We start from the raw sequence: 19,114 nt of genomic DNA, 5'->3' as shown, positions 1-19,114 counted from the left end.
CTCTGCTAGTTCATAAGCAGCCTTCAACTCTTTCCTCATGTCAGAAACGTACTTGAGGTAAGTTTTCTGTTGTGTGCTGTCACTAGAAGTCTCAAAACATAGATCCACAGGTAATCTGGCTTCACGCCCAAACATGAGAAAATAGGGAGAAAATCCCGTAGCTTCATTCGGAGTACAATTATAAGCATGAACCAAATGTACAACGTGCTGACTCCATTTTTTCTTCCTGTTTAGTTCCAGAGTCCCTAACATGTCCAACAATGTCCTATTAAACCTCTCGGGTTGGGGGTCTCCTTGAGGATGATAGGGCGTCGTTCTTGATTTTTCAACTCCGAGTGAACTCAACACTTCGTGGACAAGGCGACTTTCGAAATCTCTGCCCTGATCACTGTGCATCCTCTTGGGCAATCCATAATGGACAAAATATTTCTCCAGTAACACTTTTGCCACTGTAGAGGCTTTTTGGTCCTTTGTTGGAAAGGCTTGAGCGTAGCGAGTGTAGTGATCAGTAATGACTAGGACATTTTCTGTGTTGCTCGAATCGGGCTCAATGGACAGAAAGTCCATACAAACGAGGTCAAATGGTCCCTCACTTTGCAGATGAGACAAAGGTGCAACTCTCTTAGGTAAAGTCTTTCTTTTTATGCACCTCACACAAGACTTGCAATACTCTTCGATCTCTGACTTCATCCGAGGCCAGTAGAACCGATCTTTAATCAGGCCGTATGTCTTGTCGAGGCCCAAATGACCTGAGTCATCATGCAGTGATTTCATTACTGTGTTTCTGTACTTTTCTGGTAGCACCAATTGAGAACAGCGTGATTTTCCTGGTGGAGTTACAATGCGATACATTACTCCTTTCTGCATCTTTAACCTGTCCCACTCTCTCAACAGCAAAGAGCAAGCTTGATGTTTTGTCTTGTCAACTTGGTTGATATTGCCATTTCTCAGAGCCGACCACACTTGTCCTATGCCGGGATCTTCCTGCTGAGCGGTTGACAACTCAGTGAGACTCACAACAGGCATATTTTTGACACTCAAAGAAGCCAAATTACAATAAGCTTGTGGGATAGCTTGTGGAGAAATCCCCAAAAGGTCAATGGCTCTTCCAGACTGTGGGTTTCTGTGTTCTGTCACCGCAGACATCTGGCACATGGCTCTCACACCTGCTGCAGGAATGTCTTTCCACTCTGATTTTTGTATTGGACTGGGATGTGGACGACGTGAGAGGGCGTCGGCATCAATGTTTTGGACACCGGATCTGTACCTGAGACTGAAGTCATACGTAGATAGGGCAGCAAGCCAACGGTGACCCGTCGCGTCCAGCTTGGCAGACGTTAACACGTATGTCAGAGGGTTGTTGTCTGTCCTCACCTCAAACTTAGTCCCGTACAGATAATCATGTAGCTTGTCCACTACCGCCCACTTCAGCGCCAAAAATTCCAATTTATGGGCTGGGTAATTCTTTTCTGAAGGAGTCAAGCTTCGACTGACAAAAGCCACGGGTCTCAATCCTTCACCCTGATCCTGGTACAACACTCCTCCTAGCCCTTCTCGGCTAGCGTCGACATGCAGCATATAGGGGAGCTGAGGATTTGCAAAAGCTAACACGGGAGCTTGAGTAAGCCGTCGCTTCAGTTCCTCAAAGGCTGCTTCACATTTTTCATCCCACCGATGACCAAAAGGCTCTGAGGGGTTGAGGTAAGTACTCTCCTGCTTACCTTTGAATTTCTTTGCAGCTGGTGGGTAACCGGACAACAGTTGGTTCAACGGGTGAGCTACTTTGGAATAATCCTTCACGAAGCGTCTGTAGTACCCACAGAATCCAAGAAACGACCGCAAAGCAGTCACAGTGTTTGGTCTCGGCCATGTGGTTACAGCTTCGGTCTTCTTTGGATCAGTAGAGACCCCATCTTGTGAGATGATGTGTCCGACGTAGGTTACCAATGGCTGACAAAACTGGCATTTATCCAGTGACAACTTCAGTCCTTCATCTCTCAAGCGGTCAAGCACCTTCAACAATCTGGTCTCATGCTCCTCGAGCGTTGCTCCAAACACAATGATATCATCAAGATAAACCAATACCTCAAGCAAATTCATGTCTCCGACAGTCTGTTCCATGATCCGCTGAAACGTAGCGGGAGCCCCTGTCACTCCCTGTGGCATTCTTTCAAATTGGAAGAATCCAGCCGGGCAGATGAAAGCTGTCTTGTCTTTGTCAGAGTCTGTCATTGGCACTTGATAGTATCCACTCCGAAGGTCGAGCACACTAAACCACTTACTTCCACTGAGACAGGCCAAAGCATCTTCAATTCTTGGCACTGTATATTGGTCTGGGACAGTGCGACGGTTTAGAGTCCTGAAATCCACACACATCCTTATTTTCCCGTTCTTCTTCCTCACGACCACAATGGGCGAGGCATAAGGACTGCGTGACTCTGTAATAACACCAGCGTTTTTTAGCTGCGACAGATGTTCTCTCAATGCCTCCACATCTGCAGGCGGCAGCCGACGAGACCTCTCACGAAATGGTTTGTCGTCTGTGGTTTTGATAGTGTGCTGGGTGCTTTTACTGCATCCTACATCAAACTCGTGCAGAGAGAATGCCTCGCTACGCTCCATCATTTTTGTCACCAACCTTTCTTTCCACTCCTTAGGAACTGGTGAGTCTCCAAAGTTGAAAGAGGAGGGCGTCAACTTTCCTGTTGATTCAACATCGGACTCTTTCTTTTCAGGTGGAGATGACACGACGTCGACAGGAAACAGATGAGCGATCGGCATTCCTCTGGTCAAGGTAATTTCTCGTGCTGACATGTTTCTGACTAGAACAGTGATTTTCTTAGCCATCACACCAGTGGATGTCTGTAACTCTGGTCTCACCAGGAGTTCATCTGGAAACCGTGACTCATTCGCAGGGTCATCAGGTGAGTCCACGAGGATGGTCTGAGTGCTCGGCGCTCCCTGAAACTTTGCTGCACCGGTCACTCTGGCGACTCCCCCAGGCCGTAAGGTGACAGGTTTGGTTTGAGTAAACCACACAGTTCCTCTTTTGTTGTTGTCAGTGTCAGGTGGCAGAAGTGAGATCTCACTGAAAACTTTTCTGAAGATTGGGTGAATGTGCATAGTTCTCACAAAGTTTTCTCCTCCTTTTTCTTTACAGTGGCTAAGCAGTCGTCTCACAGTGGGTGTGTTTGTGCCTACAAGCATGGAAGCTTCACCTCTCACAACTGGGTCGGGACATACCAACACAAGTGCATCAATGGTCTCACTCACTCCGACGTCCGCTTCCAAAAACTCCAGCCTAAGTGACAAATAGCCATCATAAGGGTACTCAGCAGGACTAAGACCCCATATCTGCAAAGTGCTGATAGACGTCAATGGCAGGTGTGTCAGATATCTGTCGTAGAAGGATCTGTACAGCAAAGTTACTTGAGAACCAGAATCGAGTATGGCTTTAGAGTAGATGCCTTCAATCTGTACTGACACGACAGAGCTTGGGCCCACTAAGCCTTCAGGTACAGTGTCAATCACTTTTCTTTCTGAGTTTTTACACTTGGTGGAACGTGTTGCAACCACCGGGATGCCAGGCCGTTCCTCTACTGGACCCCGCGGTAGTTTCCCGATTTCTTTGTCAGTTTAATGAGGCGCTTGTTGACTTTGAGTAGGTTTTCTTCACCTTCACATTCTCTCTTAAAATGTCCATCCTCCCCACATCTATAGCAAAATATCCCAGGTTTATCCTCTTGATAGCCAAACCTTTGTGGGGTAGCATTTTTTTTGTAGGTTGTCTTGGCAGGGATTTCTAGTTGTGGACTCTGTGTGTCTGGATGTGATGCAACTGTAGCAGCTTTAAGACTAATCATTTCAGCTTTCATGACACTGATCTCTTGTTTCAGCTTTGCTACTTCAGGATCGACTTCCAGTTCAGGTGCAGGCTTGGAAACAGGAGTTACAGACTGTGACATTACTGGGTTCTTGACATCGTTCCTGCTTTGGAGCATATCCTCTTCCTCCCTTACCTCTTTTAGCAACTCACTGAAAGAAGGAGGTTCTCGCAGCTTGTGGGTCATGCGGAGACGAAGAGCAATCATGTCTTGTTGCAGTGCTCCTCTCACAACCTGCTCCATCCGTAATCGATTCATGTCAGACAGTGCCACGCCTCCTTTTCTGAAAATACAGTGCAGCAGTTTATCCAGCCTCAACAGGTAAGTAGACAGTTTTTCACCAACATTTTGATATGTGTGTCTAAATTTCACCAGGAGATCAGATGTACTCTCAGTTGTCCCAAAAGCTGTTTCCAAAGCTTGCATGTAGTCATATGAAGTTGCAGTGGGCTTCTGCACTCTTAAAAATCTCACAATGTCAGCAGCTGGACCTTTTAAGCTTTCCACTATCCTCTGTTTCTTTGTATTGTCACTGCATTGCCACTCTTCTAGCAAATGCGCTGTCTGCTCTGCCCAGGCATCATACTCTTCCTCGCCACTGGGCGTAGGTTTCACACCAGAGAACATGCGCAGCTTGCGATAACTCTGAGAATCAGCAGATGTGGTATTACATTTATCCACTAGGGAGCTGATGGCGTGTATCAGTGCAGTGTTCACGTCAAGGGTTGAAGGTTGGAGTAACCCGCTAACATCAGTGAGGGTTTTACCTTCAATCTTCAGAAACGACATTAGTTTAGCTTGAAACTCTTCATTTTCTGCAGGAGCGGTGAGCACATGAACAGGCCATGGACCAGCCTCCCCAGGAAGTCCAACAACGTCAGGTAGGGTTTGTTTAGTCAAGTCAGTGGAAGTCTTGATCAGTATAAACTGTGTTTTAGAAGCTACATCAAGACAACGATCAACTATTTCAGACTTCCCAAATACTTTAACCTGACTTAAAGATGTTAGCAGAACTTCATCTGTGATATCTGGGTCAACATCACTCAAAACAACTGCATTTTCATAAGCTAACTGCTTCCTTTTGCACCAAGCTTCAATTTCAATTGCTTCCATTTTTTTTTTAGCTCCAAGCAGCAAAAACTTCACAATAAATGTTAACACACTTGATAATTCCCCGTTTTTTTAGCAATGAGGATAATTACATTAGCAGTCTCAGAAAAAATTCTCTCTCTCTTTTTTTTTTTTGAATAAAGAAAAATAAAAAAACAGGTCAGTTATAACAAAAACACATCCCGGAACGAGCCCCCAAAATGTAACCCTTTTACCACCGGCTCGTGTATTAAAACCCACCTTATGTTATGAAGATGAAGCTTTAACGCTTATCAAATGTTTTATGGCAAAAGTCACATCTCAAATAGTAAATATCAGTCTAGGGTAATGTATGATTCTCACTTGTAAATAACGTTGGAGACTGCAGGGAAATACACTTGACCTGTATGTATCTTAATACTTCAATAGTAAACACCATTCAATAAAACCAAACACAATGATCTCAGTTTTGCGAATGTATTAATGATGCAGGGAAAACACACATCCAAACATTTCTCTTTGGAAGAGAGATATAGAAAATAAAAAAGTATAACCCCGGGGTTTTAGAGTTTTTGTCTTTTCTCAAACTGTCTAATTTTATTTTGAGTGCACTCTTTTCTACCTTCGTTGGCGCGCTTAGTTGGAGCTCATGATGGAAACCTTTTGATACCTGTACTCCCGTGTGTCTGTGAAGTCAGCCAGACCAGGCCGCAGCTGATGAATCGCTCGCTCGTTGCGGTAACGACCGTCTCCGCTCGCAGCAGCTCGCAGCGGCAAACCTCCGTCTCCCACGGCAGCAGCGAAGCGTCCTCTGTGTCCCTCGGCAGCAGCGAAGCGACCTCCGTCGACGACTCTCTCCCGAGACGACTCACCGAAGCTCCTCCCGTCCGTGCAGGCGGCGTTTCCCCTCAGCGAGGCTCGTGGTGTTAGCCTAGCTCCTGCTAGCTAACAGAACTGAACTCGTCTTCGTGTTCACAAAACACAAGCAGCGGTGGAGAGTTGGACTAAACACACTCCGAACACGTCGCTCAACTACAGTTCACAGTCACTCACTCATAACTCCACACTGGCGACACGACAGTCCCGAAGTCTCAGCTCTACGCCATGAACACGTTGCTCCTTCTTCTTCCTCGCTCGAGTCTCTCCCCGGAAGTGTAAACATTCAGGTCATGACCTCACGCATGAACTCACGCACGTAACGTAATATAATTACTTTTAACTTCTTTTAAAGGCATACACATCCCATGAAATGATGTTTTTAAAGTTACTCATTTTAAACATTAATTATTTATACATTTTAATACCTCGTTTATATGAAATAGTTATTTATGTAGATTTTAACTTCACCATGAACTGGCATTTTATACTTAACTTATTCCCATGAAAATAATGAAATAAATACCACTGATATTTATCAGAGTATTACATATATATGGTAGGAACCTTTGGGGGCGCATCAGGTGTTTCCAACCGGAACAGGAAAAACAGTTTTTGACCGCTGTGCAGCATCACGGTGCTCCGTGCGGGTGTGTGTGTGAGATGTGTGATTGAAAGCATAATGATGTCAAATAAATGGACTTGTTTGCATCTGAACACGAAAACAACTGGACTCTCATTCATCCGTCATGGTAAAGTAAAGCGCGTCAATTAGGTTTCCTGTTGAAACACCTCAGTGGCTTAAAGCATTGGCTTAGCTTCTACACACAGTATACAGGTTTCATTTACTACAATATATTTACATTATTAGATTTAATAAATGATGCATTTGTGGCACATTTATTTTGTCTATGTTCAGACAAGCAGTAGATTAATTATAGCGATTTTAACCACATTTTGTTTCATATATTGCATTAATTTCTCTCTTTCTCACCCTGCAGGACAGTGACTGTGGAGCATAATGAGTTCAAAGATGATTTGTTGTTTTTTTAAACCAGCACAAACACAACTCATTCTACTTAATGAGACACTTAATGAGGTCATCACCTGAACCACATCTGATTTTATAGGAAGATTATAAAAAACACTGCTGGAATTAAACATTGACATCATCCCACCGAAATTGATTTATAAACTCTTCCTAAGTTAAAATATTCAGCAGTGAATATTTAGGAATGAATATGAGCATGTTTTCTTTGCATTATAATTCAAGGTCTGAAAAGACTTAATTTGTGTTCCCTTTTTTGGAAAGATTTGGAATAATTTCTGTTTAATCAATTAGAGTTAAATTTCATTTTGAAAAGAAAATGTTTTTTGTTTTTTTTTCGCTCTCCAAAGCATAACATTAACATTTCATTTTATTGGGCAAATTTCACATTCATAAATTTCACCATTATATAGTATAATGCACATTACTCTCAGACAGCTGATGTCACTCAAAGCGTCAAACACCACACACACACGTTTTCTTTTTCTTTTCTTTATTAATCTTTTTTAAGGAATACAACAGTAAATTCCAAGAGATGAATTTACCCACATTGACTTTTCTATCTTTTCCCCAGTTCCTAAAACAACCCCAAGGGGCAAACAGCAGGAAAGAGGAGCAGTAGAACAAAGTCTCTGAACAGTAAAATTGAATTAAACAAGAAAAAAGAAGCAAACAAATATGTAATATGGAAGAATAGTAGCTAAACAGACATAAATGAGAAAAATCAACATAACTTCAATTTAAGAAAAAACAAAAAAAAACACAACATCTCTAAACCAGAGGGATGAGAAGATGAGAGATTTCCGACTCGGTCACACACATGTTTTCTGTCAATAGAAACATTGAATGTGAGGATTTTGCTCATTGATTTCCTCTCCTGCTGCCAGCTCTCCTACAAGAAGAAGAAGAAGCTGGAGAAGTCGGCGCTGTGTGAGGAGTTCATCGAGCGAGCGTCTCGTCCACAGCAGCTCATCAACATCGAGCTGCTGGAGGTAAATTCACAGAGAAGGGGCCGCGTTTACAGACCAGGACAAAACTGTTGGCTCTATTGACATGAAAGTTTAAACAAAACAAAAAAAGTTTTCAAAAGCATCAATATTCAAGAAAAAAATGAAAACACAAATATAGATTTAAAAAGAACAACAATAAATGAATAAAAATATGAATATTGTGGAGAACATGGGGCTTATGGAGCATTAGTAACTAATAGTGTGGAGAGAGATAGATAGATAGATAGATAGATAGATAGATAGATAGATAGATAGATAGATAGATAGATAGATAGATAGATAGATAGATAGATAGATAGATAGATAGATAGATAGATAGATAGATAGATAGGCAGAGCCAGGTCAAAAACACTGCGGGATCTTTCATTTATGAATAAATAAACATATATATTCATGTATATGAATTCAATGCACAATATAGCTCATATACAGGTAATACTCAGAAAATTAGAATATCGTGAAAAAGTTCATTCACTTCCCCATGATTGCGAACTGTACTGAACCAGACAGAGAGCTTTTAAAGGCTCAGGAACCCTTTGCAGGTGTTTTGGATTAATTGGCTGACAATTTGAGCTACAACATTGAACTTTTTCACGATATTCAAATTTTTTGAGACTCTGATTTTGGGGTTTTCATAAGCTGTAAGCCATAATAATCAAAATTCTAACAAATAAAAGCTTGAAATATCTTGCAATGCCTGTTATGAGTCTAAATAATATATTCATTTCACCTTTTAAGTTGAATTACTTAAATGAATGAACTTTTTCACGATATTCTAATTTTCTGAGTATTACCTGTATATATATTTTTTTTGACCAAAAAAAAAAAAAAAAGAGAGAGAGAGAGAAGATGAACGTAACGTGGGACGAAAGTAACAAAGCGATTTTCTCCGAGCACATATGTCTAACTTTGTCAGCATGTACATCATGTAGCCTATAACCTAACAGAAAAAAATCTTGAGGTTACGTCTGACTTTGACCGAGTTACATTCAAGAACCAGCTGTTTTCAATGACTGAAAGTGAAATCACTCTGTGATTTATTTCGATCTATCAGCTGTGTTTACCGTTTCAGGTGTCACAGATGGTTAGACAGATTAATTAGTCCTCTAACACGTCCTAAAGTTTGACTTGTCAGAGTTTTTCAGTATAGAAGCAGCTCAGGTTTAAGTGTCCGGAGTCACTGTGGGGACGGAGGAAACAGCTGTAAAGTTAACCTCGTCCCTCTCTTTTATACAGTCTATATAGCCTACTGTGTGTGTGTGTGTGTGTGTGTGTGTGTGTGTGTGTGTGTGTGTGTGTGTGTGTGTGTGTGTGTGTGTGTGTGTGTGTGTGTGTGTGTTTTGGGGGGACAGCAATAAAGAACATGCATTGCTGTATACGTTTGCAGCAGTTGGACACGGAAGTGACTCGTGACGTCACACTAGCCATTCCCATAAGTATGATCATCCTCTTTACCTCTAACTGCTCTTCTTCACTGTCACTGACACCTTCACTGGTAACAGCTTCAATGGGAGGTCATCATCACCATTGTAAATGTATGGAAACATCTTCTCAGTGAAAGTGTGTGTGAAGGTGTGTATGTGTGTGTTAGTATCAGGATCAGAGAACGACAGTTTTCCTCTGTTCAAGTCCAGATTCACTCTGATCCTCTGGTGCCTCTTCTGCTTTGGGAGATTAATGTCTGGACCTGATGGTGAACGAGCTGAGTATTTACCTCCCCAGAACCATATTCTCCATGATCCAGAATCTATGTTGTCTCCCTTCCTCTGCACAGACTCTGGTAACACACCCAGTTCCCAGGCTGTATTGTCTCCAACCTCGACATCCCAGCTGTGAGTCCCTGAGTTAAAACCCTCAGAGCCCAGGACAGAGTAGGAAGAATGAATCCTCTCTGGATTGTCAGGAAGCTGTTGTCTGACTCCTGGTCTCCCACTGGTCAGATCTTCAGACAGGATGAGTTCTGGATCAGCAGTGTTTGGGTCCAGAACCACAGGACTGTAGGAGACCATGTCCTTCATCTTGTTCCAGATGTTCAAGGCCAGGTTGCCCAGGTGTTTGGCCTGGTCTATCAGAGCTCCTGAGTCCAGCTGTGGATCCTCCAGCAGGGGGCGCTGCTGGACTCTTTCCACTGCAGCCTTGTAGTTGAGCAGGAATGAGACGTCTTCAGCTCTCAGCTCGTCCTCTGTGGCTCTGACTGTGTGTGAAAGAGCTGCTATCTCTCTGATCAGAGCCTCCATCTTCTCCTTCATCCTCTGCCTCTTCTGCTCCTCTTCCTCCCTCAGTGCAGCCATCCTGGCCTCCTCTTCCTCTTCTAGAAACTGGTGAAGCTTCTTAAACTGCTCCTTAATCTGCCTCTCTGTGTGTCGGGCCTGGACCTTAATGTGTTCTGCTGTTTGATCAAACTTCACCTGAACTTCTTCAAAACCCTTTAACTTCTTCTTTAAAGACTCCAGAGTTTCCTCAAGTTCCTTCCTGAGGTCTGAAGCAGCTTCATCGATGGCTCTGATTCTGTGTTTGGTGTTTTGCAGACAGACAACACACACTGGCTGCTGATGGTCCAGACAGAAGAGGTTGAATTTCTCAGCGTGTAGACAGCAGAGATCCTCCTCTGGTCTGGAAGCCATTTAGTCTGAGAGTGAAGCTGAAAACACAGCAGACAGGAAGTAGAGTCAGTCATGGCTCCCCTCCCTCCTCTACTGACTTGACTGAAGTTTACTGTGACTCTGAGTCCAGGTTTTAGTCAAACTCACCTTCAGTGTGTGGAGTGTCAGCAGGTTGAAGCAGCAGTGTTGTAGCTGGACTCACTCACAAGAAGTTGTTAGTTTGGTCTGAAGCTGAATGTGATCGTCTCTTCTTCAGTCTGCGTCTCTGGGACTGACGAAGAACCAACTGTTCCCTGGTTTATATCAGGTGAGTCAGGTGAGGGGGCGGAGCTTCATTAACCATAAACAGGTTGAGTTTCATTCCAGACCATTGATTCTTTGATGGAAACATGTGGTGCAGCAGCTTTGTTTAGTTTCTCTGTTTGTGAACATGTATCCGAGAAAAGTCAGAAGAAATAGCTGTTTGTGAATGTGGCAAGGTGAAGAGGGCGGATTGAACCCACACCTCCCAGGTAAGAGTCATGCGCGCTTGCCAGTCACCCAAAGGGACATCCCCTCGGCCAAGTAGCCAGGGCACATGATCAATTGGAGGCATAGTGACAGGAACCGTCAACTGTCACATGAACATGAATCAGAGAAAAGTCAGAAGAAATAGTTTCCACTGAGCAAGCAACGTCGATGGACGTCCAAGACAAGTTGGTATCACGTCGGCCCGTCCAGGCCTTGATCTGGACGTCTATATGACAGCCAGAATTAGTTGATAAACGACATTGAGACAATACGTCCAGCCTTGTCTGGTTCTGGACGTCTATAGACAACCAAAAGTAGTTGCAAATTGACGTTCTGCTAGGCCACAGTCTGAACGTCTATATGTCAGGTGAGGGGGCGGAGCTTTGTAAACCATAAACAGGTTGAGTTTCATTCCAGACCATTGATTCATTGATGAAAACAGTTGCTGCAGCAGCTCTGTTTAGTTTCTCTGTTTGTGAACATGAATCAGAAAAGTCAGAAGAAATAGTTCCTGTCAAATAAATGTGGTGCAGTGAATATTAGTCACAGAGATGTGGAGCAGAAACATGAAGAACTGTGACAAGAAAATCATCAAGAAAAGTATCAGGACTTCAAAGTTGCAGGACTTGAGTAAATAAATGGACATTTACAAATAGAAAATCATGGACAGGAGCCAGACCAACAGTTTAGTCCACGTCTGTAATTCTTCAACCTTTAACTAGAGAAACAAAAGGTTTTGCAATCACTGTTTGTTTGTTTTGTCCTGTCACAGGAGCTGTCCAACATCCACGAGCTCTACGAGAAGCTGAAATCTTCTGTCAGCTCCACAACAGAAACGTGGGATTCGTCCGTCAGCCTGATCAGTAAAGACCTGGGGCCTCATGTATCAATACTTGCGTGGATTTCATACTGAAACATGGCGTACGCCAAAATCCAGAAACTGTCGTACGCACAAAGAAAATCTGATGTATCAAAGTGTGCGTACGCATGGATCCAAGCACTTTTCCTTTGTACATCCCAATCAACGTGGAATTGAGCGCACATGCCGAAGTGGTAATCTCCTCCCTGTCCACGCCTCCATTTAAATATGCAAATCAATGTTAATAAGGCCTGCACCAAAGATTCCCTTCTCTTTACGGTCAGATAACACCATGAAAAACTGTGAGGAACAGCAATTTAACCAAATTTGAGTTGAAGGTGCTCCTCGATAAAGTTGAGCCGTGTAAACATCTTTTTTTCTTTTTTTTTTTGCCGTCCTCCGGCACCATCACAAAGGGGGTGGGAGAGTGTGTGTGTTATATAAAGGTGAACGTGAAGCGGAGGACCGCTGTCATCCCAGATGAAAGCAGACAATGTACTCTAATTAAATTATGTGAAATGGATTTACAATTTTATTTGCCTTCTTTTATACACAGATCGTGTAGTAAATAAATGCAGAAGTGCGCCAGGGAGGCTGATAAAGACACATGTCCAACTTTACGCATGTGTTTATTGACATTAAGTACTTCACACAGTCTGTGTAGTTTAACCAGCAAAAAGAAAGTCACTGACAGCGTGATATTTCGGCAGACATGCTCAGTGTGCATCGGGGCGGGGGGTTACATAGGACAATTAAACAAATACATTTACTTTGCGCGCATACAGTCCCAGGCTGTAATCTGTACCCAGCTATGCTGAATGAATGAATCGTGCGCTGAACCAGCCACCTCGCCACAATGTTTGTTAATATGTGATGCATTTACGCATCACATATGATCTGTACATTTATAGTATAAAAATGCTTCCTGTTCACAGTGTGGTCAGCACCTGAATGGAGGCGATGGCTCCCCGACGTGTCGCGCTCTCAGGCCGGTTGCAGCGCACTGCGCTCAGTTCCAAGAGAATTGCCCTCGGAGTCATCATGTGCAAAAAAAAAAAAAAAACCTCCGGGACTCGTGTGCACTTCGCACTGCAGCATCTGCAATATCTTAAGACTAAAGCTGATGCTATTTTCTGCACCACTTTGCGCATGCTTTTCTATCCACCTATCTAATTGCAACACGTGGATGGGTTGTTCATAAATGTGTCTCTGGTGTGCACATTACTCTGAGGACTAATAGTTTTCACATTATTAACAGTTTCCCAGCTTCACCTCTAAGTGTCGCCAAAGGAACAATAGCTGTAGAAACGTGCGTACGCCAGCTATGGAGTTGGCGTGGGCCACCGCACTTTTCCACGGTCATTTCACTTTTGATACATCTGAACGTTGGCGTGGAAAATGACGTACGCCACTTTTTTGTGCGTACGCAACATTGATACATGAGGCCCCAGGGGCCTCATGTATCAATGAGGCCCCGTTCAGATGTATCAAAAGTGAAATGACCGTGGAAAAGTGCGGTGGCCCACGCCAACTCCATAGCTGGCGTACGCACGTTTCTACAGCTATTGTTCCTTTGGCGACACTTAGAGGTGAAGCTGGAAACTGTTAATAATGTGAAAACAATTAGTCCTCAGAGTAATGTGCACATCAGAGACACATTTATGAACAACCCATCCACGTGTTGCAATTAGATAGGTGGATATAAAAGCACGCGCAAAGTGGTACCGTCAGCTTTAGTTTTAAGATATTGCAGATGCTGCAGTGCGAAGTGAATGTACAGATGCATCACATATTAACAAACATTGTGGCGAGATGGCTGGTTCAGCGCACGATTAATTCATTCAGCATAGTTGGGAACAGATTACAGGCTGGCACTGCAAAGTAAATGTATTTGTTTAATTGTCCTATAACCCCCGATGCACACTGAGCATGTCCGCCCAGATATCACACTGTCAGTGACTTTCTTTTTTTGCTGGTTAAACTACACACACTAAAGTACTTAATGTCAATAAACACATGCGTAAAGTTGGACATGTGTCTTGATCAGCCTCCCTGGCGCACTTCTGCATTTATTTACTACGCGATCTGTGTATAAAAAAAGGCAAATGACAATCATAAATCCATTTCACATAATTTAATTATCGAGTACATTGTCTGCTTTCATCTGGGATGACAGCGGTCCTCCGCCTCACGTTCACCTTTATATAACACACACACTCTCCCACCCCCTTTGTGCTGGTGCCGGAGGACGGCAAAAAAAAAAAAAAAAAAGATGTTTACACGGCTCAACTTTATTGAGGATCACCTTCAACTCAAATTTGGTTAAATTGCTGTTCCTCACAGTTTTTCATGGTGTTATCTGACCGTAAAGAGAAGGGAATCTTTGGTGCAGGCCTTATTTACATTGATTTGCATATTTAAATGGGGGCGTGGACAGGGAGGAGTTCGGCACTTCTACATGTGCGCTCAATTCCACGTTGATTGGGATGTACAAAGGAAAAGTGCTTGGATCCATGCGTACGCACACTTTGATACATCAGATTTTCTTTGTGCGTACGACAGTTTCTGGATTCTGGCGTACGCCATGTTTCAGTATGAAATCCACGCAAGTATTGATACATGAGGCCCCTGGTCCCTCAGCTGCGCAGCACCGTGGTCGATTTCTACAAGTGGCAGCAGAAGGAGCTGAGAAACCTGTTAAATGATGAGATAATTAACTTATTTTAAAGCTTGTTTATTGGCAAAAAATATGGATGTTTAGTTAATTAGAGGAGTAAAATAAGCATCTTTACATAATTAATCAGTGGCGGCTGGTGGTCAAATGAGTTGGGTGGGCTAATAAATAAATTATACCCATTAGCCTAAATGGTTAACACAGCTAAAAGTTAGGGTTATCCATTCCCATCTCACAAAAGTATAGCAACTGACTAGGCCTACACACTGCATTAAGTAGAAGGGTCTAGTCCAAAAAAAAAAAGAAAAAAAAAAACTTCACCTGGTTATCTCACACACACACACACACAGTCTCTCTCTCTCTCTCTCTCTCACGCACGCGCGCACACACACACAAACACCCACACGCACACACACACACAAACACCTACACACACACACACACACACACACGCACGCACACACAAACACCTACACCTACACACACACACACACACGTACGCACGCACACACACCCGACGATATTGCTCAATTAAAAAGACGATGCAGCTCATATCGACGGCCTTTCTGGTCTGTTATCGCCATGTCATGGTGCTCCTGGTGAGTTTAGAAACTAGATTCTCCACTTCGTTCATGTTAGCAAAGACAGTTTAGAGCAGTAAAGTATGCTACCTGTGATGCTAGCGCCTAGCGCCGCTGTTTCTGTCTTCTCCCTCCCACAACAACACAACTTTTCCTCCGGTTCCTGTCATTGGTCTGAAAACAGCGGTGTTGGGCTAAATGAAATTAGCCCCAATGACAAGTAAACCAAGGGGGCGGGACATGACGCCTGTCAATCACTGACCCTGCGTCAGCCCGCTGCTGATTGGTCAGAACCGATCGGCCTGTGGGCTGAATGAAATTAGCCCCAACAGTCGGTCAATGGCGAGGGCGGGACATGGCACCTGTCAATCATCCACAGTCGGAAAATGAATGAGAGCAGACTCGGTGAGCTGGGGCTGATTAAAATTAGCCCATTTAGAGATATCCTGTGTTTTTCTCGAAACTATTTAATATTGTTGCCAGTTCCGATTTTACTAAGACTTAGAACAATCTTTTGTATGTTATTTAGAGAATATAATATAGGCTATATATAATATTTTTTCCTCATCTTTTGTTGTGTAATGCAGGGAGGGCTTAGCCCCACTAGCCCATTGATACCAGCCGTCACTGTAATTAATAAACTAAAACTTTTCCCGTCCTGTCTTGTCAGGATGGAGCAGATAAAGACGAAGGTGAAGACAGCGGTGAGGGGACGTCGTCTCAGCAGGAGGTGAGTGATGAACCACATTAAACCTGGAGCTCAGTGTGCAGGACAAACATCATCCAGTGGCGGCTGGTCAATACTTTGATAAGTATATATTTTTAGATGAATGAGATAAAAGTGAGTTAAATGTGTCACCTGCAATAAAAAATGTAGATGAAACATGTTCTACGTCGTCTAAAGTCACTGATTGGTCACGTGTTTCCTCCTTGGGCCGCAGAAATCTTTGCCCATAGACCCTGGTTATAACTTGTACATGTGAGATAGGAGCTCCTGAATGCAGCTCATTGATGGTGCATTCAGGTTTTATCAGAAATTTGAATCATCAATCAATCAAACATCGAACATCTACAAGTATAGAAACGTTGCATATCCGTTTAATTTCATCAATCGTCCATTGTTTCCAACTTCCAAAGTAAATGAAACACACTGTACAGTCTTTTTGACCAATAAACACACGTACATTTGAGTCCCTTGGGTGTGCAAATGAGGCAAACTCTCCAGACCCGTATCCACAAAACCAATGTCCAATTCTCAGTAATTACTTTTGCATATTGTGTTTATTTCTGTTCTTTTCAGGTCAGTGTTCATACATAACCATATTCTTCATCAAACGGTAACAAACACACGTTCAAACACGATCTCAATACACGATAATTCACGGTCAGAAAACTATTTGCTCTCCTGCTCTACACACACCTGATGCTCATTATGCTCTTACCTATATGCCTTTTCCCATCATAACACCCCCACCTAGTGGTTAAACACAAAAATGACATAGTGGCTCAAATACACATCATCACACACTGTGATATATTTATACTCTGGTGTCGATTGAGAGACCTGATTATTATCTCTTCACCTGACGTTCGATATTGACTCCAAGAGTGTAACTTTATTATAAGAACTCAACTCAACCTGGAGAAAACTACACCAGCCGCCACTGACATTCTGGATCAACCCTTCAAAATAAAACACAAGGAAAAGATGAAACTGTAAATGAGATTAAACAGTACAGGCGCCGAAAATAATCGTTTCAAAGATGCATCGAGATGCATTCTTAACGGGACGATTCTGGATCGATGCAGTGATGTCACGTAATCGATCTTTAAACTCAAATGATTTATTCAAGTTTGATGATGTTGTTCAAATGCAGAGACAGTGATTTATTCTATTTCAAAGCACAATGCCAAGATTTACATTTTGTCTTTGAGAAATTAACAAGTGCACCTTTAAGTAGACTAGAGGCCTTTTCTTTTTCTTTGTGTGTTCAGACTCCAAGGAAGCTGCTGTATTGTGGAAATGCATTTAAATGATATTTTCCATTTAATGTTATGTAAATAAAAAGTCATCATATCTACAGTATCTGACTATTTATGTTAATTAATGAAAAAGCCATGTGTGGCAAGATAGAAAATTGAGGATGTGATGCATCGAAATGCACTGAGATGCATCGTATAATCGAATCGAACTGAGTCGTAGACTGGTGAATCATAATCGAATTGAATTGTGTGGCCAGTGAAGATGCAACACACCACAATTAAACAGTGAACAGTAAAGCAGTAATAACCACCTGGTCCAGTAGGTGGCGCTGTTGTCTAATGTCCATCTGTCTGTCTGTTTGTGTCCACAGTGTTCAAACCGAGCCGAGCTCCTCGCCTCCATCAAGTCCAGAGCGTACGGAGAAGCAGCAGAGGTTTGTTACTTCCTGTTCAGTTTATTCCTTATGATCAATCAAACAGGTGTCAAATATTAAAAGTCCAGTGTGTGTGTTTGACTGTATATTTGATTTGTGTCGTCACTCCAAGGCCTCCAAGTCCCGTCGCCATCGTCAGGTGGAGGTGGACTTGACCAGCGCTGAGGCGGGACCGTCCTCCACACCGGGTTCCTCCAGGATCAGTAAACCGTCACTCAAAGCCAGAACCAAGGAGAACATCCGGATCTCAGGTAAACACGTCCAACTTCATGCTGCTGGAAGAGGTGGAGGGTGGTAGGTTCAGGGACATCACGGTGTTCACACCATCCTAACATCCTCCTCCTCCTTTTTCTGTCCTACTGACGTTGAAAACATAATTTAAAGTTGTGATGATGAACACGATCAGATAAAGTCAGAAGTGAACTCCACATTTGTCTTGAATGATGCGTTCAATGACTCTTTTTCTCATCATCAGCTGCTTTTGAGAAAGAAGCCATGTCGACCACTGTGATCTCCAGTCTCACCAGTCTGGACTCTGCTCCTTAAGGTATACACACACGCACACACACGCACACACACACACACACACACACACACACACACACACACACACACACACACACACACACACACACACACACACACACACACCTTAAAGACATCACAATCAGGTTATTAGCCTGTACAATTTTGACCTGTAGGTGGCGCCAGATTCCCTTTTTTTTTTTTTTTTTTTTTTATTAAATTTGCACATTATATAACCTGCATAAACAACAAAAATAGTAAAATTAAACATTGTGCAGGAAAGGTAGAAGCCAAAAAAGGCTTGTAAAAATACCTCCCCTATGTAAAACACAACAACAACAACAACAACAGCGGTGGTCTTCAGAGTAGAAAGATAATACAGAAATTCATAACATTAAAAATAGAAAAGAAAGAAAGACAAATTAACATAGAAAAATGAAAGATACTGAATTAATAATAAACTAAAAAAACAATTTACGAAGTGAGAAGGAAAAAAATTTAATTAATTAGATTAAAGGTGCAAATTGACAGATCCAGAAATGTTACAAATCTTAACTTTAGCTTCATCTGTTGGAGCCATTTTCATTATCAATGATAAATGAGAAAACACAGAACTCTGTGTAAGTGACATGAAGTCAGGACTTTGTTCATGGGAGTGTCCAGTTAACAAAGAGCTGCGTTATGTTTCTCACATTAATATAGTACATTAAATCAAAATTATTGTTTAAAATGTTAATCATGATCGTTCTTTGTGGCCCAAATTGACATCAATGTACAGATGTTTCTATACGTCACTAAATCATCTTTATATATAATTTAAGACAGATGGAGATTTTTTTATTTCTGTTTATGTTCTCACATTCATGATTTTTCTTTTTTCTCTCCAGAAAATCAAAAATGTAAAAGTGGACATGACGACGACACAGGAGTCAGCCTTCATCCTGAGGAGAAGATTTTTTTCTTTAAAGATGTTGCCTGATTTTTTTTTTTTTTAACAAATGTTTTATTGTAGTAATTCATATTTTATAGGCTTTAAGG

General features: G+C 42.4%; 2 protein-coding genes across 2 annotated transcripts; one reads left to right on the top strand and one right to left on the bottom strand.

Annotated features, from left to right (window-relative positions):
- Positions 1-4,140: 4,140 nt before the first annotated feature.
- LOC311005912 (uncharacterized protein) lies at positions 4,141-19,035 on the top strand (the record flags this gene model as incomplete). The annotated part of the gene is made up of 10 exons (XM_083998519.1): positions 4,141-4,205; positions 4,706-4,765; positions 5,672-5,898; positions 7,690-7,889; positions 11,793-11,903; positions 15,784-15,864; positions 17,489-17,551; positions 17,664-17,802; positions 18,027-18,098; positions 18,964-19,035. 9 exons carry the CDS (start codon positions 4,141-4,143, stop codon positions 18,095-18,097), a joined length of 1,017 nt encoding a protein of 338 aa, XP_083854645.1. The 3' UTR covers position 18,098; positions 18,964-19,035.
- On the bottom strand, positions 9,365-10,531 carry LOC311005868 (E3 ubiquitin-protein ligase TRIM39-like; the record flags this gene model as incomplete). Its single annotated transcript, XM_083998477.1, has 1 exon — positions 9,365-10,531. One exon carries the CDS (start codon positions 10,529-10,531, stop codon positions 9,365-9,367), a length of 1,167 nt encoding a protein of 388 aa, XP_083854603.1.
- Positions 19,036-19,114: the final 79 nt, after the last annotated feature.

This window comes from Trachurus trachurus, assembly GCF_905171665.1.
Source record: "Trachurus trachurus genome assembly, chromosome: 22".
NCBI lineage: Eukaryota > Metazoa > Chordata > Actinopteri > Carangiformes > Carangidae > Trachurus > Trachurus trachurus.
This window is presented reverse-complemented; position numbering and strand designations above follow the sequence as displayed.